Source organism: Magnolia sinica, chromosome 2 (assembly GCF_029962835.1).
Source record: "Magnolia sinica isolate HGM2019 chromosome 2, MsV1, whole genome shotgun sequence".
In the NCBI taxonomy this organism is placed as follows: Eukaryota; Viridiplantae; Streptophyta; class Magnoliopsida; order Magnoliales; family Magnoliaceae; genus Magnolia; species Magnolia sinica.
The window spans coordinates 45,409,101-45,436,993 of NC_080574.1; the positions used below are offsets into that span (position 1 = coordinate 45,409,101).

The following is a 27,893-nucleotide window of genomic DNA, read 5'->3' on the forward strand; positions in this document are numbered from 1 at the left end:
CTCTATTGGAAACAGTTGCTTGCTTCTTTTATTTGCATTTTCTCTTTGCTCTTCCACTGGAATAAAGAATAATCAGTAACCATAAAGTCCAATGCCTTTACCTGGATTATGCAGATTAAGATAATGATGATGCTTGTTGTCTTTATGTGAAGCTAACAATGTGCAGTTATAACAGTGCACATCATCCGTGTTCTTGCCATCTTGAATGGGTGCTATGGCAGGCACTGGCCTGCCATCTCTCGGTCGCGTGAGGCTCACTGATCTGATAGCCTCCGAAGGACTCCCTTCAGATTCTTACAAAATCTCTGTGTCAACTCTGTCACAATCCCTTGCTCAGTATTCTGCCGCCATCATTCAACTACCGGCGAGCGATAGTGCTCTTTTAAGATCTGGGCTGGAATCTGCTCGTCTCTTCTTCCATCAAAGAACATACCCAGCTACTGAGATGGTCCATACTAATGACACCCGTGAGTGGTGTAAGACCTCGGGTTACTATGCGGACCCTCAGCTATGGCAAGAAACGTATGACTACAGGCCTGGCTTGACTCCAACAGAGCCCAACAACACCATGGAATTCCCTCCAGCTGGTTTGCCTGATATATTTGCACTACTTGGCAGGGCTGCTAGAGACATCTTGGATGCTGTCAGCTTCTCTTTGAACTTGCGCAGCTTTTCATTTACTGAAATACTTGATAATATCCCTCTTAGAAGTAGGGAAATATCATCTTCTGTCCTGTCAGTTTGCTGCCATTCAAGACCATCTTTTCAGGCAGCACAGCACCACAGCTTGGCAGCACAAGAAGACAGCCAGATGGTCATGTACACTGACCATGAGCATCATTTTGATAAAAGCTTAATAACTCTTGTTAAGTCAGATAAGGCAGGCCTACACATCAGGGATTTCCATGGGCGATGGATACTGGTGGATGGGGATCTTGGACCCCAAGAAGCCGTTGTCTACCCTGGCCTTGCGCTATACCAGGCAACTGCAGGTTATGTCAGCCCAGCGCTGCACCGAACTGAGACAGGTAACCTGCAGGGTAGCATGTATGGACGGTGTTCTCTGGCATTCAAGCTAATGCCTCGGTCCATGGCGAGCCTCAGCTGTTCAGAGATGCGGGCTGCTGGTCATGGGGTTGAAGCTCAGTTCCAGCTTCCCATACCAGTTGATGACTTCATGCAGAGATCGCACCCCACTGATCAACTATTTACCAGGCACAGCTTCCCTAGTTATTCCTTCCCGGCCTCTCAAGATGGTAGGTCAGCATCATAATATTGTTCCTCTGATATTATTTATATTCAAAGAACGTGCGTTGGTTCGCAGGGTTTTGGAAATGCATATCAGGTTCCAGAGAATTGAATCATTCAAAAAAGAAGTCTCATATTAATTAATTTCGCTATAGCTTTATATGACATAATCATCAGTGTTAATGGCGTTGACAACGCTTAATTCATGCTTCTGCTGTGGCTTTTGTGTTTTGAGGCTATATTTGAAGGGGAGTCTAACCTGAGCACAAGAACCAATTTCCCTGTCGGGTGTGATGCACTCAAATTGGATATGTTGCATAACAATCCTTGAATGAGACCGTGCATTGCTTGGGTTTTAGAAAATGTCACTGATTTAAAATCTTAACCATCTGTCAGGTGACCTACAAATGGCCAGTAGGACCGTATTGCTAAGAATCAGCATTCTATGTGAAAAGGTCCACCACTTGGACCCGAAAAGCATGTACCCTACACAACATATTCCTAGCGCGCGCGGAGGGCTTCCCCGAACAGGGGAGCCTGAGCACGCATACGATTAAGTTGTCCTGTATGGAGCCACCAGTATAATAGCGAGTCTGCGCCCTAGTGTCCCTATATTGACGGTGACAACTCGTTGCAGGCGGGTTGGTAATTAGGGGGTTTCTGTTTGTAGAGGTCCTCCTGCGCATTACGTGGGGTTTTTTTTTAACGGATTTGCAGACTTTCCTTCCCACACTAGAGCCTTCTCTTAGGAGTTACCCCTGAGGTACACCTATCCTGTGGTACAGGGTGGGCCGTATCCAATGAGTCTTTGGGTCATGAGGTCTCATACAATTACGCTCAGGTTTTAATTTTGTGCTAAGTGGAGCATATGGTTCAGTGATCCAGACTGTTAATATCATGGGATTAACTGAGGATGCCCCTAGCATGGAAAGTTTCTTCCATTTTAAGATCCTAGCCATTGAGTCTTTGTCCTTTTTTTGGGTTGATTTTGAACTGTTGCTATATTTTCTTCTTAACTGTCTATCTGCTGGCTTTGAATTCCGTGTGCTCGTGAACATGTGCGGAGTGGGGACATTCATGTCAATGGTTTGGATCACTGAACCATGGGCCCTGTGTATACAAACTGAAAACCCAAGTGTACTGTAGATATTCTCAGGCTATGCATTGTATAATATACCCCAAGTCATGGACTGCTGTACCACGTCCAGGTTTGACTGCAGTGAGCCATTTGGGAAATTGGCATGTTGCCCTCAGGTACATTTCCCTATTTTTAATATTAACATTTGGAATCCTACTTTCTAAATAAAGATGGAAATAGTCATTGCCTAATCATTTCGATGTCCATATCCACACCTTGGATTCCTCGTATCTAAACACGCTCATCTGTTGAAGGTTTTGTAAGTTCAAACAATGGTAACAGACTAATGGCTGAATTCATAAAGATTGATGGCCTCACACACTCCTACCATTCTAATTTTCATTTTTATTCCTTTCAACATGTACTCCCCTTAAAACCATTTACAATTGTAATCATGGAGTTTTCTCTCACCATCAGTGGCATCTGCTGGTCAAATTTGGAGTGATGTTTTAGTAACTGGGCCCCTATTTCTCTTCATTCTTCTCCTTTTCTTATTATCACCTTTCTTCTTCCCTAGCATTATATGCTACATAGAAATTCAATCTAAATGCAGACAAGTTGAAATCGTCTCCCAATCCGTTTGCTGCTGGTCCACATTCCTGGTTAGGGGTGTACATCGAGTCAAAACCGAGTTGAGCTGGCCTCAACTCGACTCGGCTTGGCCACTAGCTGACCTCAGCTCGAACTCGGCTCGGCTCGGTCCTCGAGCTTGACTGGCCAGCTCAGCTCGGTTCGGTCAGCAGCTCGGGCCAGTTCGAGCTGAGTTCGAGCCAAGATCGAGCCGAGTTCGCCATTGCAGCATTTTCACAAACACCTGGACTGCACCTTCAAAATCTCGCTTTATTTGAGACAACAGCAATGGATTTACAGGTATTTTATCAAACACCTTCTAAGCAACATAAAAATCAAGAAAAAAATGGTGTTGGTTTCATATACATACCTTCCTTGCCACCAGCCACACTTCTTTGAGTCATTTCATCAAACACTTGGTGAGCAACATCAATATCAAAGTAACTGAGTCACCGAACTGGTTCGATTCATGCTGGGTTCAATTCGCATTGAGTTGAGCTGGGGCCAGCTCGAACTCGGCTCGAACTCATTTTCGAGCTCAAAAAATCAGCTCGACTCGGCTCGAACTCAGCTTCGAACTGAGTCGAATCGAGCTTTTTTGAGTTGAGTTGAGCGAGCTAACCGAGCTAGCTCGGTTCGTGTACACCTCTATTCCTGATCCAAGTGTCCTTCATTTTTTATTTTTTTATTTTTTTGTTTTTTTGTTATCTTGCTAAGCAGTCTCCAAAAGGTAGAATTAACACCAATTATACATTTTATTTTATGTCAATGGAGAGATGTAAAGATGATAAACATGTCCTAGGAGGTTATTGCGGTTAGTTTGAGGCATACACCTTTCATGAGAAAAATTGCTCCCAAGATATGGGCCTTTTGCCTTTTCCCTTTTCTGATAGATGAATACGCTGGCATGGAAGGGATACATCAGTCCAGTCACATATTCTTATCATTTGATCGTCAAACTCCTAAGAGTTTTGAGTTTTTCTATTTTGCTGATCCAATTCATGGTGTGAAGTCTAAACTCTGGTCTTTGAATCTATGAAATGTTGGCACAGGATCTCTCAAGCCCTTGTTGAAGAGAAGGAAGAACAATACAAGGTGCAAGCCTTTGCCACCATCCAAGAGGCTGCGCCTCGAAGCGCAGAGAGTCCTCAAGGAGCGGGTTCAGGACATTGCGGACAAGAAGGGTATCAAGCTTAGGTTTTGCAATCTGAAGGAATGTGAAGGTCACATACAAGCAGTGGACAGCCCATGTGGCACCATACGCATGGAGATTGGATGGCCACCAGGGGTGCCCTTTGTTCATCCCCACGATCTTCCCAATAAAGCGAAGCTTGGTTTCCTTGAAGCGTATGAACCTGGTTGGACAGCCTCTCAAGATATGGAGTTAAGTCTAATCGAACCTGGACAGGCCGGTCATCACTCAATTAACTGTAACTCTCCCATTTGAATTTCTCTAAACTCATACATAGATGCATACTTACTTTGATATAGGCCTGCTGGTTTCTTGCGAGAGTAGGTGCCTATGTGTGAGATATGGGTTGTTTGTCTCCACCATGTATGTTCTGTGGCCCAAAAAATCATGGTGGTCTGACCACCAGATAGGCCATGCATGTAAGTTGAGTGTGGATAGTTGGGCTTTTCTTCTGTCTAACCATTCATTTTCATACACGCGTAGCACTTGGTGCGAGAGCAGCCTGATTTCCAAGAGAAAACGCACACGTTAGGGCCCACCTGTCTTGGAGAGATTTGAAATCCCATTCTTGCCAGTAGACAGGTCTCATTTCATTCAATGCTTGTTTCTCATGCATCACACGAACAAGTGTTTCATAATTTCTATGCCTGTGCTTGGTGTACCTGCAATTACATAAGTCGAAATCCATAAAGGAAATTGCTCATGGTTTTCTTATCCACGTAACTAGTTGTTTAGTCAATCATTTGATTGTGTTATCTTGGAATGGGTGATAGCAGACCTGTCTTTTTTTTCTTTGGGTAGAAAAATATACCCATTGTGTTTCTATCATTCCATCATCATCATCATCATACCCATCACATGCATGCACAGTCAGTCCATTAAGAAAGAAAAATACAGGGCTGTTACCGCTGACACGGGCTGATACGGCCATTAATGTCCCATTTGGAAATTTTTATTTTCAAAATTTATCTCATTTCTCCACTTCCTCATTTTGACCGTGAAGGAAGCTTAGAAAGTAAGTTTAGACTAGATCTAGGATTATTTTGAGGATCAAACATAAGATTTGAGTGGGTTCAACATATCAAAGTGGAATGGACCATTTTGGGAAATATTAGACAAAGGATAAACCATCACTTTTTATTTATTTATTTCTTCTGCCTTTTCATCTTATTTTTGTTGTATCCATATGTGATGGGCCCTAAATCATGCTTGATTTTTTGTTTGGATTATGACCTATTTTGTTGACTTCTAACAGGTCAAGCTAATGGACAACATTGTTATCAAAGAATGGTTTGATACACAATTGAATACACATTAAAAATACAAAATGATAGATTCCAAGGGTCTGTTTGGACAGGGAATCCTACTAAATCAGGGTTAAGCCTCATCTTGATTTTGATAGACCCCCATGCTCTAAATGTTGGATTGCCACACTAAAGTGCGTTCCTTATGCATAAATCTAATTACTGAAGTTTTAGAAAAAACTTGAAGCGCCGCTGATTGTCATATGTGGCGGAGACTGCCACTCCCACGTGTTGAATCTGACATGGGGAGCATGGGGCCCGCTAAAATTGGGATAAGACTTAATCCCAAATATGTGAGATCCCCTATCCAAATGTACCCTAATGTCTTACATCCCCGCCTCCCCCCCCCCCCCCCCCTATTTTTCCATTATTTTTTGAAGATTTTCTTTTGGTGATTAAAATGTTTCAACTGATACGGGTCTGTATCATCTGATTTGTGTCCAATATACCCCGTATTGTATCACTTTTGGGCGTGGTCGGTATGTCCACTGATACTGTTATTCAAAACCTTGAATATGATTGCTGCATTCATTTTCTTTTGACTCATTATTTTCCATGGCTCTTGATGCATGTTCCAGACACTGTGTATTCTTTGGTGTGTATTTGTTCAGCATTAAAAGAAATGGTGGTTTTTGTCTTTGACTTTGCAGGAATCAATCTCCATAACTTTCAACATTCAACCACCTCTTATCAGCCCGTGACATGATAAACTGATCCAACATCATGATCTCCTCAACCTGCAGCTGTGCCCCAAACATGCATTGGCTTCTTGGCGTGCAATTGTCGCCAAACCCTGCAGAAGCTTGATTGCCTATAATTCATAAGTGTGCAGCTCCACCAAAGGAAGAGTGCTCATGTTGTATATAGGAAATAAAAAATGGGAGGAAGACTTGCCTCCATTCTTCCCTTGGCATAATATGTGTTTGCCTTCTATGTTGGCGCCATTCCTGTACAGAGTCTGTGGGCCCCATTATTAAGAGGTTTGCCTACTGATATTTATTGTTTCTAAGGAATGCTATTGTGATGCATGCTTCTCAGTGTTACAAAATGTGGTTCCTACCATGCCCCTGGTAAACATGTACGCTGATTCTGATGTCATTATGGTGGGTTACCATGTGAGTGGTCCATATCTCAAAAACTGCAGTCTTTTTTTTTTCTTCCTTTTTTCTGAAACTGTGAAAATTTTATTGCCGAAGGCCAAAGGCCCAAAGAATCACAAAAAACAGAAAAGAAAGAAAAACTATCGTTATAAATCTGCTCAACCATCAGTAAACTGATTCTTTTTATTTTATTTTATTTTTTATTTTTATTTTTTTAAATTTTGAAAATTTTATTGCCAAAGCCCAAAGGCCCATAGAATTACAAAAACAGGAATAACTATCATTATAAATCTGCCCAACTATAAGTAAACTGTTCTGCCTCTCAAAAACTGCAGTCATTGTACACTCTTGTCTAATCCATTGGGGTTTTGTCTGTTGAAAGTGGACCATTGCTCATCTATTGTTCAACTTTGAAATAACCATCAATTTTGCATCACCTTGTTCAGATGTTGAGCAAGTCCAATTGCCTCAGGTTTGACTCATCCACTTGCTGACCCACTAAATCAATAATCGTGATCACTGTACACATGTGCCATGTATGGTGGAGACATGAAGTGGGTTAAAGTAGGCATTTCTCACGTTTCTTCTCTCCCATGGGTGCTGTTGTTTGCGTTGGGGAGAGAGGTGCAGAAAGGTGGGTGATGGTTGTTAATGATTGTGGGTGTGGGTTGTACATGGATGATTGTAATAAGGGTGATGATGACATCACATCACGTACACCTTTGCGTATGTATCAGAGGAGGAGGTGGGCCCCCCCGATTTCTTTGTGGCTAGGCAAGTATTCATGTTGGAGGTCCCATTTGCATGTGCGAGCATCTGGAAAAGCCTACACTGGGAAGATGCACATGGGTTGCTTTAGGGAGTGACTTGAACTATTAGATTTGAGGGACGTGACGATCGGGCCGTTAGATCGCATGGATTACATGATCGGGCCCTTGACCATGAACCATTCTCATCATCATAGGACATATTTATGTTTTAGGACATAGTTTATGATTGATTCATGCGTTGGACACCTTATGAGTGGTTTTATTTGATTTTGCTTTAGACTAGGGTTGTTTTGGTCAAAAGTCATTAAACAGAGTCTATTTTGTAAATTTGAAAAGTTCTTGATACTACAGGGGGGGTGGTTTGTTTATGAAAAAAAAGAGAACTCTCTTATTTTCTCTTTAATCTTCATGTGGCGTGAGGATATCGTCCATATGACTTGGAAGGAAGATCGATGCGAGCCCTATCTTCATCAACGGAAGTGCGAGGCTTCCTTCTATCCCCACATTTATATCTCTTCATCAACAATCGAAGTGTTTCTTTGAGTTTCTTCTTTTCTTCTTCCCCCTTTCTCCAAAAGCTATCAATAACCTTCCGATTCTCCTCTTTTATACCTTTTTCGTCAAGTTGAACCTTAAAACCGAAAACCCAACCCTACCTAATGCGGGGACATTTCACACCGGGCTCAAGTGGGGTAGCCCATGGGATGTAGGGACACACTCGGGGTGGGCGGCTCATGTGATTTGTGGGGCCCACGAGCCCATGAGGGGGGTTTGGCCAAGGTCCTAACCCATGAGATGTGGGGTCTGAGCTATGAAATAAAGTGCGAGGTTTTAGAGCAAGTGGTTAATTGTCGTGCATCACTGCCTAGCCCACACGTGTGAACCCATAGGGCTGGCCGTATAGTCCCATCCTTTGTCCCCTTAGCCTTCTACTACGCTTACAACAAAACACCTTCATTCCTACTTATAAACCCTAACCCTAATCCTAAAAATCCAAAATCTTCCAATTTTCCCAAATTCCCAAACCCTAGATCTTCAAATCCTTCAATTAAACCCAAATCCTTGAATTCCCTACATCCAAAACCCTAATTCCCATCTCCTAATACCTAAATCCTTTAATCCCTTTATTCAATTTCCCACTTTAACCTTAATTTTACCCTTTTCCCCAAACTTTCCTAACCCTAGCTTCATCCACACCCAAATGTTGTAAACCCTAGGTAGTATTAGACATTCCTCTTTAAAATAGGCCTAACCCTATGCTATTTGGATGTTTCTACATTCATTAAATCCTACTTTCTCATGTTTAATGGTCTTGTAGGATGATGCTTGGCAACCTAGGTTTAAACTATGCATGATTTCCTTATAGAATCTTGATATTTGTGATGATGGTAGCAAGATTTATAGTTTTCATTAATTAATTTAAATTTGTTGATGGATCTCTCACATTATTTGAGTTCATGCATTGGTTCTACATCAAAGGTGCTGTCCAGTGGTATGACCTACTTAGTCTTGAGCCCTTGCATCACTTTATTTAGTCAATTAGGTACACTTAATATTCAAATGTCATATTGTGAGGGGTAGTTTTGGGATTTTTGATTTTTACTTAAATGTAGAAGGGAAAGAGAGTAGGGGCGTGAAACCCTAATTGACTCTCTCTATTCTCTTTTTCTCTCTTTTATATTTCTTTTTCTCTTCTACATAATTCTACATGGTATTAGAATGAATTTCATTCTGAATTCTGATTTACACCACTTTCTTCTCTTCTATCTTATGATTTTTCTTGTTATACCTAACAATCACTAGGACAGATATTTCATATGCTGAGTGTGGTAAGTCTGTTTATGAGTTCTCCTAGGGTGCTTCACATGGATAGGTGTTCGAATTTTGTGATATCTTAAAAGAGCATGAGGCCAGGGAATTGTATATAAAAGAATAATAATCTTCAAGTTACATGGTATTCTAATGTAGATTGGGTAGGCTCTCCAACTGTTAGGCAGTCTATTACTGGGTACTGCACATTTGTGCAAGGAAATTTAGTCACGTGGAATAGTAAAAAGCAGTGTTGTAGCCTGATCAAGCACTAAAGCAAAATATAGGGCAATGACTCATACCACTTGTTAGCTCGCATGGACCAAGAAACTATTGTGGGAAATGGTTTTGCAGTGAGCCTACCAATGCAGTTGTTTTGTGATAACCAAGAAGCTTCCTATTGTAGACAATCCAGTTTATCATGAGAGATCCGAGCATAATGAAGCCAATTATCATTTCATACATGAGAAAGTTTCTTGTGGTAAATTTCTATGTATGTTCGGTTTTATAATCAACTTGCTAATATGTTCAGTGAAGCTCTGGCTGCAATAAGTGTGCATGTATTTATTCCAAGCTAAGAATCGATGACATCTATGTTCTAGCTTGAGGGGGGCAACGTTAATGACCGTGGATGCGGGTTGTGCGACATCTCACTCAGTCTTGAGTTTAGTCTGTGTGTCACTTTATTTAGTCAATTAGGTACACTTAATATTCAAATGTCATATTGTAATAGTTTTGAGAGTGTTGTTTTTTTAACTTAATATAGAAAGGAAAAAGAGTAGGGACATGAAGCCCTAATTGACTCTCTATTCTCTTTCTCCATCTCTTTTTCTCTCTTTTATATTTCTTCTCACTTCTACATAATTCTTCATTGGTTACCCTTTATAGATCTTTCAAAAGGGGACATGAGTTGAGAAAGCAAAATGAGAAGTTTATACAATAAAATGTCTTTTAGGACCTGTTTGGATTGCGAATTATGACAGTAATGTAATATAAAAGTGTAATCATTACAAGTTACGAGAGCTGTCTCTTGAAAATGTTTTAATTCAGCCATCAAATACATGTGATTGGGAATTACTGGAAATCATCTAATGAAGCCATGGCGGCTGGATTACAATGTTTGAATATCTTAGAGGAGCACACAGGAAATTGAGATAAAATGTTTCGGTGCTCCAGTGACTAGAATATAAATAAATGTTTTCACCTGTTTGAATATCCAATGCCACAGTAAATTACATACTGAATAACATCCTGTAAGGTAACCAAGCAAACAGGCCTTGATTCATATGTTCCCTGATTTCATCACATTGACTACAATGAACATATTATAATTGACTACAAAAGCAACTTTCACATAAGTATGAACCAAATCCTTGCTGCTAAATGCAAGGGAGCAACTGGAGGTGGTAACATGTGCCGAACCCATATAGAGGACAGTCCTACAACATCTCATTTCACCTTTTATGTCAACATGGTTTCAGTGGGATGCAACATACCAACCTGCAAGAAGGGTGCATAAACCACTCATGAATCTATCAAGCACTAGCAATTTATGTAGGACCTTCATGGGAGGATGGCGTAAGAAGAACTTGCGAAACATGCATATTCCCCCAAAATTAAACAATGGACACATCACATAATAAAGTTGGAATACTAGTCCTTTATGAGTGACAACAAATTAAATCATATGGCATAGATACATTCATATATCGTACACTATCTGACACTTCTATGAGTCCAAAAAAACTGCCAAGGAAAGAAGGTGGAAAATTAGATTCAAGTAAGATGATCATCAAGTGAGGAAAACCAAGCTAACAGAGAAGCAAAAAACCAAGACGACGACAACAACACCAACAGGACATGTGCATCCCCTGGATCCACATCCGCCTTCTCGTCTAACTTGTCCAAGGTAATGTTTTAAATATCGACGATATCAGCCAATATATTCCACGATATATCTTGTATCTCACCTGTGCGATACGAAATACACAGGTAGTGCTGATATATCCCACATGTTCGATTCTGTGAGCATTTTCAATTTTTGATCCTTTTTTTTTTTTTTTGGAGTTATATTAAATTAATATCAAATGGTTACAAATCCATTGGTTCTTCATGTTTTGCATGAAAAATCATGGAGTTGGAGCTTTGATTTCAATATCCATTGGTTCTTCATGTTTTCCATGTTTTTTTTTTCTTCAAAATTTTCCTTCAACAAATGTCAATTGAGACTAATTTCGAAGTATTTAGGAGTATTTGATGAAATGATCATCATATACACTTAATGATCTTCATATACACTTTAATTTTGAAATTTGAGTGTAAGTGGTCCGATTTGGAAAAAATTGTCGAAGATTCGAAAATTTCCCAATTTCTCCCAAATTGCTTGCAATGTTGCACTCGAAACATGAAATCAAGCATGTATGAGGGCTGATCTACTGATTTGTTAAGTCCTTGTTAATTTTCAGAAAATAAAAATTATATTTAATTAAATTTTTTTAAAAATATTAAAATATTAATTTTTTTTTCTCGAAATTTCCTTTAATCAGCTGTCAATTCGAAGTATTTAGGAGTGTTTGATGGAATGATCATCACATTCACTCTAAATGTCATGCATTCAATTTGAATATAGTTGCATTAGTTCAGTTAGACAATGCATAGCTTAGGACCCTATACAAGGGAAACCTATTACGTGCACTTATTTTTTACGATGTTATGATTTAGAAGTTGTATTAAGGTCTTTTTTTCAACAATCCCTGAAGTTTCATTGAAAAATTCAACCATTTTCCCTATGTTTCCCAAAACGTGTGATAAATGACCCGATACAAACGATATATTCTGTGCGATAACTGCTATATATCTATATCCCAAGGATGAGATACGTAACATGATACCGATATTTTGAACACTGGTCCAAGGTAGCAGCTTTAGCACGAGGCAACAAGCTTGTACATTCATCGAATACGATCTGGTATTTGGGTGGAGAGTTGTCTGGTATGTTGACGGTACGGGATAGCGGGATTGCATGCGAACCATTGAAGGCTTTACAATCAACAAAGGCTTCCTCATATGATTGATAAAGCATGTATCTGCAACCACTAAAGCACTCCACTTGTAACCGACAATCATCCCAATTGTCGTAAATTTCTAGGTTCCTGCTCAGAAATACTTCATAGAATCTAGCCATTACTCACTGCAGGCAAAGGAGAAAGTGAAGTGATAAGCATATCACATTCAGATATTATCACCACCTACTAACAAATTAATTCCTTTCTCATGAATTCACATTACTGATTGCATGCAAAGGTTAGAAATTAGGATCCTCACTATTGCGCCAAATGAAGAGGCATAAAGCAAGAGCCGATGGTGCTGTCATTTGTTCAAAGTAAAAATTAATTGTAGGACAATTTAGAATACCTAGATCGGTGCTGTAGGCAGGAGGTGAGTTTGTAAAAAAAAGCGAACCTAAGTGGGAAGGCATACCTGCAGATTGAATAAGCATAATGGCATGCACATAATATCGCTGTTAGTTAGTCAATGTATACATGTAGTAGCTGTAGATTTGGATTATACATAAGGACATGCAACATAGTTCTGGCTAGCTTTAAACCATAACCTATGCGATATTATTGTATCTGATATAACTGACAATATTGACTCCTAATCAACACAATTGTTGTACTTGAATATATCCAGGTATATATATTAGTTTGGAACAATAGAAGGGTAAACCACCAATGCATAAACTGTCAGCATATGCAACGATGTCCTAGTCCATTCACATAAAACATGAACACATTGTCCACCAAAAGAGAAGATAGCAGCAATGGACATGATATATTTCATGTATGGTCCAACCAGGAGCTATTAAATTGGCCACCTATGCAACACTAACCCGCTTTCCAAATTTGGCCTTTTGCATGTTTCAGGCTCCTCTCTCCCTCAATCCATTCAAAGGCTTGTTGATTTTGCTATAGACAGGGTCAGTAATATTATCAGCAAGCTCTGTTTTCCTGCCCTTTTGGGGGGGGGGTCGCTCTCAGATCAAGGGTGATCTACGTCATTGGTCTGTAAATTGGTTGGATCTCTCCCAACGTCATTGCCATTTCAGCACACTGGGACCTTCCCACTTTGCTGCTCATCTCCTAGACCCTGTTAGGGTTCCCCTAGTTCCCTTCATCCCCGCTTGAATGACCCAATTTTTCACTCTTGCTAACTTTTGGCACTTTTTATGTTCTGATATAAATAATGGAAAAATGGTCTTCTTTGTTTTCTCCCTAGCTCCATGACTGTTTGGGTGTGATCTGTGAGGAAGATGTTTATGGTCATCAAGACAAGATCCTTAGAATTCTTCAATTCGGCCTCTCAAGACTCTGCCCTAACATTCCAAATATTGCCCTTGGGCAAAGTAGTTGGGGATTGCCTGGCTGATGTTAGAAATCCTATCCTTTCTTCATGGGATATGCGTCTTCATTCCCATGCTATCTATGCTCTCATTGTCGAGAGAGAAGTCCATGTGGGCATTATTGAAAGTCGCAACAAAAACAATATTTTGAAGCTTGCTGATGTTCCCTTATCTCATGATATCATTCTCCTGTTCTCTATTGAGGTGGAAAGCCTGCTTTAGCTTTCCTTGGCCTGAGTTGTGGGCTCTCCTCTTGCTTTCTCTTGCCCGGGGTGTGAGCTTTCTTTTTAGGCCATGGTTTAGGCTCATTTTTAGTTCTCTCATTGGCCTGGGTTGTGGGCTTCTATTTTAACTTTTCACCTTAGCTCGGGGTGTGGGCTTATGGCTTTTTTGTTTTTGCTCTGGGCCCCACAGGTGGGCTTTATCTCTTTACTTTTTCAGCCTCTTGTATCTTTCGATGTAGTTTTAGGGTCTTTGGCCCATTGGTTGGTAATTAAAAAAATATTTTTCTTCCCCCCCCCAAAAAAAAAAAAAAAAAAAAAAACACTAACCTTTTACACTAGGTAGTAAGCTACTTAATCGACCACCATGTTTGGAGCCAAAGTACCAAGGTATACATAGTCCATTAATAAACATTCTCAGATAATAGTATATTACTCCAAAAAGGTAACACACTTATGAAATCGATGTTTCTGATGAATTAACAAAATACACCATCAAAGCAGGGGTCAAGTAAACATCAAAGGGATGGCAGTCATAGAAAATGAGCCTGGTGGTCCCGAACCAACATCTTCAAGGAGTATAAGGCTACATCTACATGTGAAATTGCAAAAAATAAAAATAAAAATAAATCAAACTTTCTGAATCATGAGCCCTAGGGGTAGCACATTGCCATGACATTCACATTACAAGACCCTGATGGACTCAAACCAACATTTATAGCCAGTTGAGTATTCTGTGTTTGGCTAAGTTCAGGAATAGGGCTGCATACTGCTCATCCTTCGAAAGGATGTTGCTAATAGAGAGAGTCACTGTTGGATAAGTCTTGCACCTCCTCCAATGCTGCATTACTTTGGACATCTGTGACATATCCTTTCCCGCAGCCATTGACAATGCCAATGACTTGCCAACATCTGCCGCATGGTCGATGGATGTACTGAGCACATCTCATGGATGTCCTACTTTATTCTTTTTCTTCGAACTAACCTTGTTATGGGTATTCTCCGACGTGTTCACAATAGGTGTTGGGCTTCCATATGATTTGTGAAGGCCATTACGATTGTCATAAGACCAATGATCTTCAGGACTGTTATTGATGAAGTCATTAGATGACAATGGCACCGTGTTATGAAACTGTTGGGCAGAATTTGTAGAGATGTCAGGATCCCTTGGCCGATGTGTCCCCGTAAGAGGCACATTATAGCTGGTCAGAGAGTAGCATTGTCTCCCTCCAGATATTGTTTGCATATAGGAGTGACTATTTCAACAGAATGGAAATATATAAGGGAAGCTTCTAAGGAGTGGAAAGACATACATGTACATAACTTCAAACTAAAAAGTACATATTTAGTATACCTTTATGTACTCAGCCTGGACCTCGTCTGTTGTTGTGACAACTTCTGCGTTGAGGTCCCATCCGAATACTCTAGCGGTGAGCGTTTCTTCAACATAGTCGTAAATTCTTTTTAGCGTCTGAAAACGATTTTGTAGATTGAGTGTCTTGAGTGTAATTCCAACATTATTTTGTATCTCAATAAGAACTGCCTTGTGCGCGTCCCTTTTGAATCCATTATCCCCTTTACGGCCAAGACCTACTTGCATTATCAATATACTAATCAATATGTTATTCATTTCATCAGTTGTCCAATTTTTGCAGCTTTAGCCCGAATTCAACAAAGTGGATTTTTTAGCGGCATTTCTTAGAGATTTCCTCTTAGATTTGAAGGAGATCTACCCGATGACTTTGTAGGCATCAAAAGTATGTTCTGCTTTAGGAGAGTCATAGTACCTATCGATGTTGTCAAATTGCATGTGCGTTTGATGTGACCAGCCTGAGTTAATCCTTTATGTGATCACATACTTGCACAAGCGATTGCTCAGGCCTTGGGCCTTTTTGTGCGATTTAAAAAAAAAAAAAAAAAGTACAAATGGGGAAAAATGGAAAAAATCGAAATAAATTCTAAAAAAATTAGGAAAAACTATGCCTAATTACAAGTGATTGGATTGGGTTCTTTTACCTGTTTTCATTGTAGTTTGACTCTTAGACCATCTATAAGTTATATACTTAGTTACTTATATTATATATAACAAAACAATCAACAAGTTACAATAAGAGAATTAATTATTAAAAACTCGAACATAGAAATTTTATTCATAACTTGAATCTTGAATCGTTGATTTATATAACGTAGTAGTTAGAAGTTGCAAACAACTTACAACTTATAACTTGTTACAAATACAATTTACAACTTACAAATTACAAGTTATAAGTTACAACTTATTGATTTATAAATTTAAAATTTTAAAAATAAACATAGAGTGCTCTACACATTGATCCAAAACCCATTGTGGCACCTGACCACCACCACCACCAACACCATCGTTGTCGTCTTCTTCTTTGACGTGTATTTCATCTTCTTCTGTTTCTTCATCATTGGTTCGCACTAGTACTTTATCCACATCTAACGGTTGATCTTGATCATCTTTTTCTTTTATCTTCTCAGTCTCGTCTACTTCTTGGTCTTGACTGCTACTAGGCCCGCTACCTTCTTCTCCGCCTTAGAGTGAAGAACTTTCTCTAGGTGCTGATTCAAATTGGCATCTTTGACTTGGGCCAATGTTAGGTCCTCGCTTGCAAAGATCGGGTCATCTGTTTCTACAAGACACTCATTATTTGCCTCTAAATCATTTAGGAAGATAGGATCATAAAAACCATGTTTTTTTCACCTAGCCCAGAATCGTTCCTATTACTTTTGGTTGTACTAGATAAAGACTAATTTATTGAGTTTCTTTTGTTTATGATGATTGATTTTATTTTATTTATTTATTTTTATGTATGAATTTGCATAACATTTCAATTGAAAGTGAATTAGTGATGGTCATTTACTTTTAACTCATTCATAATTGAACCATACAGTTGGTGTCATTCTTTGTAATTATACCTTTAGAAAACTTTGTTTTTCTAGGTTTCCTCGCCTTGATGGTGCTATAGACATGTAGCTGCAACAGTGCTTAGCATCTGACATGATGTAAGCAATAGCGGCCATGGTTGTTGCAGCTACATCGTTTTCGTCGACTTTACATTCAACCATTCTCTCTTCAACATGCGTGCATGTACAGCAAGTCAATGGTGACTACCAATTAGTTTATATAAAGTACAATCTGCTTGCTAACCGTCACCAAAAAGCTGATTGGCGAGAAGTGAAATCGTGGTCTATTACAAATGCAATGTAGAATGCGAGATGTAATGTTATTAATGGTTGATGGAATAACATATCAGAGAAGATGTCTTCAGAGAAGTAGCATGTACCTGCTACCAAAGAATTAGAAAATGAGTATGTTCTGACTCCGACACTAACACAGATATCAATGAATTGCAAAATATTAGAAACAAATAAGGGATTCAGATTTGTAGGCAATGGGATGTTGTATTGACCTTTTTGTTTGTTGTCCATATGCGGATTGATGGAACATAGCAGATACTCGAATGAAGTAGTATGGAGTCACAGAGAACAACTAGTGTTGAAGAAGATGGTCTTCACTTGGACAAGGAGCATGGAAAAGGAGAAAAGAGATCCATCAGGAATGTACGAGTAATGCAATGAAAAGAAAGGGAGAAGCATCAACGAAGATTCTCACCTTCTGTTGTCTCAGTGCGGATTCACAGTCAGAGATGGTTCTTGCTACAGATTTACCCCTTGAAGAAGCCTCTATTGTTCGCTGTTGATGTCTCCCCAGCGGATTGAGGGAGGGTTGTTGCCGGTTTAGGGCCATGCAAAAGATTGTGAGGGAGAGATGGTGAGGAAGATGAAGAGCTTTTGCAATGGAGGTTGTGGTGTATTTAATGAGGGTAGTGGTGTGTTTAATGCCATGCACAATCGAACCACCAAGCAGCAGAACAGTTGAATGGAATGAATTTGTATCTCGATGAAATCCAAGAAATGAATTTTGGCAGTAATTTACAGTATTACTCTGACAACTTGTTGGTGTAAAACTGTGGTGGATTACTGTTTTATTGTTATTTTCAGAAGCAGCATCAAAATTTCATAATGACGAAATCACATTACATTATCATTGTCATTTACAATCCAAACAGGCCCTTACTGGTTAAAAGGGGTTGAAACTACCCACAAGCTGAAGTATGTTTTCACCTCCATCATGGTATTCAGTGCAAGCTTTGTTAAACAACATAGCTCCTCTTTCAGTATCCGGTGAATGTGCTTTTGATGTACTAGGAGAAAAAGACAGGAGCTAAATAAAAGTCAACAAGTCAACGTGTGTAATCTGTAAATATTTGACAGAATTGGAAGATTTTTCAGTGAAATTTTAATACAATATGTTTTGAGAACAAATACCTACACTCCCACCTTTTGATGCACACACCTCTTTATTCTATATTTGGTGGAATGATATATTTTTGAGTAGAAAAGTAGGTGTTTTGATGGGAAGTAAATATCATTTTGAGTAGAAGTAGATGTCATGATTACCCTTGCGGTCGTTACGGAAAGTGCAGTGGGTCCTTAGCTATGTAACCCAAATTTTATCAGAATGATTTATTGGTACTTCCAATTTTAGTGTCTCAACCTTGTGCTTTCTTTTCCTTGTTGTCCATCTTCATGCTATGTTAGAATGTTGATAGTCTACCCATACTTAGCTGATTTGAAGTTGCTGGTTTGTTGGGGTAGGCTCATTGAATCTGTAGAATGAATCGACTAATTCAAAATGACCAACATCTAATTGGTTCTTCTATTTCAACTAAGGGCACTTCTGGAATATTAAAGTACACTCGAATTAGAAATCTAATTGAATCGAGATGAGTCGTGAAACTACAGAAAATTGAGAACAGTGTCTTTCAAACTGGGTGTCAATTTGAGTTCAATCAAGAGTAATAATTGTAGTATATTAAACTGCAATTTAGTTTTCTCCAATTGATTTGCAGTAGTTAATAATGGAAGCCACATTTACACCCACCTTGATTGATTTGCATTTGCCTTTTCCTGACTGCTACTTACTATTTGACCTTTTTTAATTCCCCCTGTTGTTCACAAGGTTTTGCCTCACATTACTTCTCAAAGAAAAAAAAAAAAAGAGAGAAAAAAAGAAAGAAAAAAGAAGTAAATTTTTTGTATTTTCCATCCTGTGCTAGTTGTGTTGTCAACGGATCCATTTATTAATATAATGATTATTTTTTTGGGTTTTTTTTTTTTGTTCCATTCACTAGTTGGACATGGCTATCACATGCCCGCACATCGCTATGAGCAAAGGCGATGATAAAGAAGAAAATACGGTGTACACTAGTGTTTAGAACTCAGACCGGGTTGGACTGGAAAAGTCACTTAAATGAACTGGTTCAACTTGATATCCAATCAGTTAAGTTTATTATTATCAGTGTTGTAAATAGCAAATAGCGTGTAGCTTAGTGTTCATCCCCCTAAAGCATGAGGTGTGATCTACATTCACAGCATGCTACTTTTTAATTAATGTGGCAACCAAATGCATCCTAAAATAATAGGAAAAATAATAATAGAATTGATTTAATCCTATTTTACTAAAATCATAGAAAACATTAACTAATTTCTATTGAAAATGGAAAATGTAACAAATCATTGGAAACATTAATTAATTTTAATGTTTAGTGAAAATTTTGTAGTGTAAGTTACATAGCACATAACATAAGCTACGCAGTGTAGAATAGGCTACATGTGACTTGAAGCTATTTTCATGAGTTTGTAGCATAAGCTACATGCTACATAAGTTATTTAAAACACTGATTATCATTTGGTTCAAAAAACGAAATTACATTGTCAAGCTTGAACGAAACCCTGATTTCGTACCCTATTTCTACTTTTTAAAAAAAAAACTCTTTAACCACTGAACAAACATTAGCTGGTAATCCCTTTATTTTTCTTTTGAACTTTTTTTTTTTGAAATGTGAAAAAGAGTTATGAGCCAAACCGTTCCCAAAAAGAATAAGAAGAAAGGATTTTCAGGCCAAAATGTGCCACAGAGCAGGTCATATCAGTTTTGGACCGAACTGCCCACAAAACTGTGTTGAAGTTTGGTCAGGGTTTTAAAATATTGGTTGCTGCATTTTTTTCGTCTTATATTTTTCTGAAGTCATTATGGTACCATAGTTAGGGTTTTGAGAGAAGGGTTGTTCAGATTTTTGGCCAATTATCATCCTGTATCAGGGATTTCTAAAGGCCTTTTTTTCTTTTTTCTTTTTTTTTTTGTGAGGAAGTTTCAAAAATTTTGAGGGTTTTATTTGAGTTATCCCATGTTTCTTCTCGTTTTGGTATCATATTGGTGTTTTGGTTGTAACATCCTCAATACATGTCAAAATCACAAATGATGTTGGTCTCCTTTGAAAGTTAATTCAATAGGCTATTCATTGATACAATTTTTGGGGTTTCTCATTATAGTTTTAAGCTTGTGTTATGTTATTCTCTGCCTCGAAACATAAACATTGATTTGGAGCTTTGGTGGTGCACATGTGAGGGGTGTATTTTTTGGAATTGACTACGATTATTTCGGGGCTCATTTGGTGATTTGTTGTTTCCGATTTATTATAATGAGCATCAAGACATCAGTTTGGGAGATGTATTGGTTTATTGGTTTGATTTGTTTTTTCTTTTTCTTTTTCTTTTCTAATGTGAGAGATGTATTTTGTGGATTTGGTTAGATAATCTTTAAGGTTGATTTGATTATTTGGTCTGTTGTTTATTTTCATGAGCATTGGGGCATAAATATGGGAGATTCATTGATTTTTAAGGACTGTACAAAGTCAAGTATTTGTGGAATCGGGAGGTATTACAATGGTTAGCTTGGAGATGCTCATTTGATTCTGTTTAAATCCTTTCAGTTTTAATTGATACGACTTTTCTACTATGCTAAGTTGAAGAATGAGCTTTCCTCTACAAGCTTAGGGTTTTTTTTTTTTCCCTTTCTAGTTTTAACTCAATGCTGGAGTGGCAGAGTATCTCAAAATATGCAGTTTGCTCATTCTCTCATGTTCTTTTGTTCCTCCCGAGTTTTGGGCTGAAGTGGCTGTCACTTCAGTCTGCCTGATTAATCGTAGCTATCTCTACTGTCTTAGTGTATTTGGTTGTACATGTTTTGTCATTTTTCCAAAGTTGAGCAAGATAAATTCTCCTAGAGTGGTTCAATGTGTTTCTCTTAGTTATGGTGAAATATAAATGTAATCGGTGTTATGATATTTAGTCTGGTTGTTTGTGTGTCACGTGTTTTTTATTATTTTGATTTTTCTCCTTATGGTTAAATACATGTCATCAGTGTTGTGTAATTGACTCTGGCTGTTTGTGGGTTTCTGATAGTTTTACTTTCTTTGAGAAAGTTCAATTATATATTCTTTGCCTTCTTCTGAACCCTGGTTCTTAAAATCGTTCATGAATTCACAATCAATAGTTAATGGTTTCACTTTGCTTCTGAATTTTTAAATTCCATTTTTCTGCCTTCAGTGCAGGAGAAGATTTCTTAGTTGTTTGTATATTTTGAAATACTATACATACAATCAATTGAAGAGTACTGGATCCAGTAAAATAATGAGGAACATGTACAAGTCAGCTAATGCATGCAACACAATGCCAGAGCGTCAGACAGGTGCAATATCCAAGCCATCCATAAGAAGGGTACCGTCATCTAGATTGCCTATACTGACAATCAGGCCTGTCCACCTGTCAGGTCGGCCACAATAAACTGAACAAACGGATGATTGTGAAAAGATCACCTGAAGTTTTCTAACCTGTCAATTTGTTCTAATATCATGGCACACCTCAACTGACTGCCTTTATCTTTGGGCAGTAGCATCTACAGGTTGAGGTCTGCCTGATGGATGGCTTGGATACTGCACCCGTTCGCCATAATGGCAAATGTGGTGGCATAGGCATTAAGCCAACGTGGCTAAGCCCTTCTTATTGTTTTGGAAAGGTACAAAGAAAACAGTATGCAAAGATCCATTAAAATAAAAGAAAAAAGACGAAAAGAAAAGAATAAGTTGTCTAAATCCCTGATCCCCCATTGAAATTTTATTATTATTATTATTATTATTTATAAAATCTTGATCTGTCTGATAATTTTCTTTATCCATTTGCAATTCGACCTCTTTTTCTCTTGATCTATCACCTCTTATTCAAGAAATGCTCCCACTATCTCTTATGCAACACATATGCCTATTTTACTAGTTCCTCTTAAAAGAAGAGGGAAAGAAAAAGAAAAGCAGTATCTATATGAATAGAACTATCAAGATTAAAACAACTTTTCCCTCTGCTTTTCTTTCTTTGGTTCGTTCTTTTTGGTTTTTCCATTCCAAAAGGGGTTTAGCTAATGCCTGATATTTGATTCTCGAGAATTCTGGGTTATTCATGTTGCTTAGGATTTATGTTTGCCCATAAAAATCTCATTCTGTCAATGGATAGTTGCAAAAATTGGCAGGTACAAGAAAACCAAACATATCCAAGCCGAGTATGACCATTCACGCTCATGCATACTGCCACTGTAAATGGGGCATATATGCATCAATCAGAACCATTAATGCTGGGACATTTTCAGGCTTGAGTGAGGTGGCTTGTGAGATGCGGGGGCACACTCAGGGTGAGCGGCCCGTGTGTGGCGGGTGGCTCATGTGAAGTTGAACCTTGCGAAGTGGGGTCCATGAGGGGGTTCGGCCGAGGTTTTAACCCATTGGATGTGGGGCCTGGGCTATGAGATAAAGGGATTGATTCGCCATGATCTATCAGTTCGAGCTTTTAGAGCAAGTGGTTAGTTGTCCTGTATCAACCATCTATATCATGACTCCTACCATGTATGGGACATGCCAAATCAAATTGATCTGGCGATCCCAAACTTCTAATCAATAGACCTTGTTTGTTGAATCAGGAGATTTATCTTTTAGAAATGTTCACATGCATAAGTGTATATTAACCTTAACATACAATGCATACCTTAAGGATCATTAGGATCCAAAGTTAGAATAACATTGGGTCAGACCACGGGCTATCGGTTGATTTCAATAAAGTACCTGATCCCGATAATGTACCCATTCCGATGAACGGATCATTCTGTTTTTTGTGCTGGTTGATCTTTATGATTTGGAGAATCATGTGCATGGCTGGAATGTTATACAAAAGCAATTCTTGGTGGAAAAGGAAGAAGAAAAGAAAAAGGAAACTGTAGGTAAAAGGATAGTACTTTCTATATGATGCTTTGTGAAGTATGTTTGGACTTTCCATTCGTGAACTGCTGCTGATGGTTCAATGCTCCTATGTGTTAGTAGCATCCGTTTCATTGTCGGTGGCCCATGAACAAAATAAAATAAAATACCAATATTGGAAAACCCTAGCCGAGTAATCTTTACCCCTCTTTGATTGTATGTGAAAAGATTGCCTTGTATTTTTCTCTTCACTTCTGCTACCTATTGGATAGCTAAGAGCTTTCCAACTAGGAGCTGCTTTATGGTTGGACCCATTACTGTAACAGTGAATGATTAGACCATGGGCCTCACCTGTATAAAGCGTTGTACTGTGAATGAATAAATAATCATTTCTTCTTTTGTGCTGTAATCACCATTTATGTGACCATATCCCAAGTTGATTGCAAAGGCCGAAAACTTTCGGAGTCCCAACCAGCTGATCCTGGACTGGTCCGCGTCAATTGAGCTGTATATGAGCCCGAAACAGGCAAAGTCTTAGGCCCGAGCCTTATCTGGCAAGCACAAGCTGGGTCCATGTAGCACTTTCGACAAACAGTATGCATTTGGTTAAGATATTTTATCATAATTATTAGCGTTGGAACCTGATGGACCCATGACAATGACCCAACCCTGGCCCGATCACCAATCAGGCTGAAATATTTGAACCAGACTAACCAAATGGACATCGGAATCTAGGCCGCCCGATGGGCTGGCCTCACCTTGTGCTAGAGTCGGGCACGGGACGACTTGACTCGGCAAACTCAACTTGTCTGACTTGTTTAGACCCGACTCAATCTGAATCGAGTGGGTGAGTCAATCTGAACTGAGTAGTCTTCGTCCAATCTGAACTCAAACTGAGTCAAGTTTGGGTCACCCAGTAACTCGATTTGAGCCAACCCGAAATCCAACTCGGTACTGACTCAACTTGATCCAAAACTCAACTCGTACATAAAAATAAAAAATAAAAAAAAACTTAGATTTGACGTTTCAGATTTGAGATGCAGTGTAGCTGATGGAGAGGCTGCAATTCTGGCAAGTGCCTCTAGGTTTTGAGTTGTGATTTCAGCCCATGGATGCCCGGTGCACCCGACCTGACTTGGTACTTGTGATTGGGTTGGACTCTGTCTGGATTAGTCCAGGCTAGACCCGGACTTGGATTGGTTCAGGCATGCTGGATTCAATACCGAGTTGAGTCGAGTTGGGGTCAGGTCTATTTCAAAACTGGATCGTGTCAGGTCAGCCCTAACTCGGTCTCACTCGACTCGATGCTCGGCTCTACCTGGTGCCAGCCCTAGTTCAATAGATCTTGCAATACCTACTAAAAAGCATGTTAATTGCCTTGATATTGAACCTATGATCACAAATGTTCTGTATTAGATCCAGTCTATTCAGACTCAAAACATAGCCGAGTCAACTTGGCTCAGTTATATTTCGAATCAAGCCTCTTGGAAACTCGCTTCTAAGTCTGAGTTGACTAGGAGAAATTTCTCTTGTAAACTTTCACCAAGTTCGAGTTGGAGCCTGAGTAAATTCGACTTGCCAAAGACTCGGAGCTGAGTCTTTTGGAAACTCATTTTGGGTCTGAGTCGATCCTGAATCACTGAGTCGAGCTCTACGACTTGGTTGCATCACGATGGCTTGAAATGGTCAACTTGACTCGGTGAGCCTTCAAGCAGTATCTCTTGGAAAATTCTCACCCAGTATCTTTGAAACTTGATTCTAGATTTGAATCAACTGAACTCAGCAAGATTTTGAGCCAAATCACTTGGGAACTCGGTCATGGATTTGAGTCAATCTAACGTGGGAAAACTTGTTGAGCTGACTCGACCACTCCGTCGACACACGATGACTCGAACCGAGTCACTTCATGAGTCACAACATTACTATAATAAAAAGAAAATATGGAGGGTGGGAATCAAACACAACCCCACAGAGGGTGGGCCTGAGCCTAGTTAACTCAATTAGATTTCGAGCTGGAGCCTCTAGGAAACTCAGCTCTGGGTAATCCTGATTTGGGAAGACACAATGAGTCGACTCAACCACTCAGTCAACTCAAGAAGACTTGAATCGGGCCAGCTGGGTTCTGTAAGATTTCATGGGGATGCTTTTAAATCATTCATCTATGGTTTTAACTATATATATATATATATATATATATATATATATATATATATATATATATGGGAAATGGTTCTATGCCGAGCTCATGGGAACTTCCCATGAGGTCGAGCTGTGTGGGCCCCACCATGATACTTGTCGAAGATTAACACCGTGCATTTGATGAGTCCCCTTTAAATTATGGGATATCCCAAAAATCATCCGTATACAGAACTCAAGTGGACCATACCATATAAAATCACTTGGTGGGGCCCATCTAAAATTTGTATGTGTCTGAAACTTGGTATGACCCCTCATCTAAGTGGGACACACATAATGAATGGGATGGATTTTTGAACCACATCTCGGTGGACCCAACAAATGATTATGAATGTTTTAATGGGAGGGTAATCCCTCTCAACTTTTGTATGTGGTATGGCCCACCCAAGTCATGGATTGACTTGATTTTTAAGCCCTAGGCCCGCCATGGAATGGTGCATCTGACTGATGGGGTAGATGTTCGACACACATCATGGTGGGGCTCACACAACTCGACCTCATGGAAAATTCGCATGAGCTCGACGGCATAAAACCTTTTCCATATATACACACACACACATAGTATTTTTAATTGCAAGTATCAATATCTAGTTGAGTTGGGTCAAGTCTTCTAGCTGACCCGACCTGTCTGAACATTGAATCGACCTTAATTTTTGGGTCTGCGAACTATGGTGCACGTGTGTTTAGTATAGATAGTTGGTCATTTATTCTGTTTGAATCTTCCAGTTTTCCCATCCACGAATGGCCCACCTGATGAATGGACTGGTCTAATTTCTAGGCAAGGGAAGCTTCATGGATGAATACTTATCTCAACATCCTTGTAGCTTTAGCATTTCTTGAGCGGTATGAAACCTCCATTCATGACTTTTTCATTCACAAAAGTTGTCCATTTCTAAGGGGCCCAATCTCAAATGTTGCGGGTCCACCTTTTCTTCAGAAATGGACAACAAGCAATTCAAAAAAGCACGTGCTCCCACCCATTTTCTCCTCGTACCTCAAAAGAGACTTTGACCTGAGGCTCTGCACTGTATACGCACGATTTTTTTATTTTTACAAAGTTGGAAAAATGGCGTATTCTAGTCTTCTTCTAGATATGGTGTATTGGCGTGCTTTTTTGTTGCTTTAGATGAGTGTTTTATGAATAATTCAAGGGTTGTATAAGATTCACCTGGAAAGTGATGTTGGACAAGGTCCAGGAAGATTTTACCTCATGAATGGATATGATGAAAGGAAATTGGATTAAAGAGTTCAATCTTAAGCCTCTAGAGCACAATATATCTTCTAGCAGCCATAACTTTACAAGTGGTTATCCATTTTGTGCATATAATGTATAATATATCGTTGGAAAGATATCAATTAACTCTACATGCTGGCCCTTGAATGGTTTTTTAAGAATAAGTTATTTTAGGAGTTAATTTTAAATTTTAAATTAAAATTTATTGCTGTTAACTAGGATTTTTACAACTGTAAGGTTATTTTAGAGTTTAGAGTCTTAGGATAACTTGAACTCAATTTTTGAGTCATTGGAAAGAGTTTGATCTAGTTTAGAAATTATTTACTATTTTTAATAAATTGAAAGTTTACTATTTGAAGAAGTCATGAATTTAGGGTTTTTTTTCTTTCTTACGTAAATCATGTTAATGGCTACGTAAACATTCTTTATTCCCTAAGAAATATAAAAAAATATCAATTTTATTTTTGGTTTTTAGATATTTCTCATTTTTGTTGATTCAATGGCTACTTTTGAAAAGAATATAGTGTTCCCATCTTCTATCCATATACTTGCTATATTATTTGCTATCAGTGTGAAGTCTTTTAGGGGTCAATAGTTTCTGACAATAAATAAAGACGTAATAATCCTATGAATTATGCTTTGGGGAATCAAACATAATGAGCAAAGAATTCGTAACCTTTTATTAAGAATTCAAATGTTCAATGTAGGAGTTGCAAGTGGGGATTTCTTGATTGACGAAGGCCATGGATTGCAAATATAATAGTGCCAATAAATGTTCACAACCGTTAAAGGAGCTCGCAGTTAGTATGTGTTCAAGTAACCATGTTATATCGCTTATGCACTCACCTCCGCTATTGGGATTGAATGCCGATGTACTCCATAAATAGGTGACACTACCAAAAAAAGGGGTAAAGGATTTAGACCACATTATTTTTTTGCTATGGATATAAATCTTAGCTATACTTGCTACGGTTTTAATCCATAGCTAAAAAGTTGATACACCATTAATAATTAATAGTGTTGTAAGGGGCTCTATGAGGCCTAAAAAAAACTATATGTTCTATCTAAGCCGTCTATATATTTTTAAATATTACTTTAGAGGTTGAAAAAAAAAATCAGCTAGATCGAAGGCTCAAGTGGACCACATGGTAGGAAACATTGATATTAAATTACAATTCCTTCTTATGGTGTGGTCCAGTTGGGCCTTCAATATACTTGAAATTTGGTTTCTTAACATAAAATAATTTATTAAAATTATGGATAGGAATGGATTAACAAAATACATCATGGTGGGCCCCACGGAGTCCTTAATCGGTCGGTCCGTCGGAAGAGCCCCAAATTTGGGTGCGTGCTCAAAACAGAGCCGCGCACAAACACTGTATTTCGCACACTCTCTCTCTCTCTCTCTCTCTCTCTCTCTCTCTCTCTCATTTGCCTTGCAGACATGTCGTAGCTCTGTTTTACCGCAACCCAGCTGCCCTACGACGGCATTGTAACGGTGCTCCGTCCACACCTCATCGGCATACAAATCCAACAGATTAG

At 38.9% G+C, this 27,893-nt stretch overlaps 1 protein-coding gene across 6 annotated transcripts in view; it reads left to right on the plus strand.

Moving 5' to 3' along the window:
• LOC131237070 (uncharacterized) overlaps positions 1–18,110 on the plus strand; it is a 35,117-nt gene extending 17,007 nt beyond the window's left edge. For 3 of the 6 annotated variants that reach the window (XM_058234723.1, XM_058234720.1, XM_058234721.1), the window contains 3 exons: positions 176–1,256; positions 4,009–4,386; positions 6,103–6,480. In XM_058234723.1, coding sequence (XP_058090706.1) covers positions 206–1,256; positions 4,009–4,386; positions 6,103–6,104 — 1,431 coding nt within the window. In that variant the 5' untranslated portion in view covers positions 176–205 and the 3' untranslated portion in view covers positions 6,105–6,480. Of the gene's footprint in view, positions 1–166; positions 1,257–4,008; positions 4,387–6,102; positions 6,481–16,718 lie in introns of those variants that run through there. The other 3 variants (XR_009167006.1, XM_058234722.1, XM_058234724.1) reach the window with 3 other exon arrangements.
• The last annotated feature ends 9,783 nt before the right edge of the window (positions 18,111–27,893 follow it).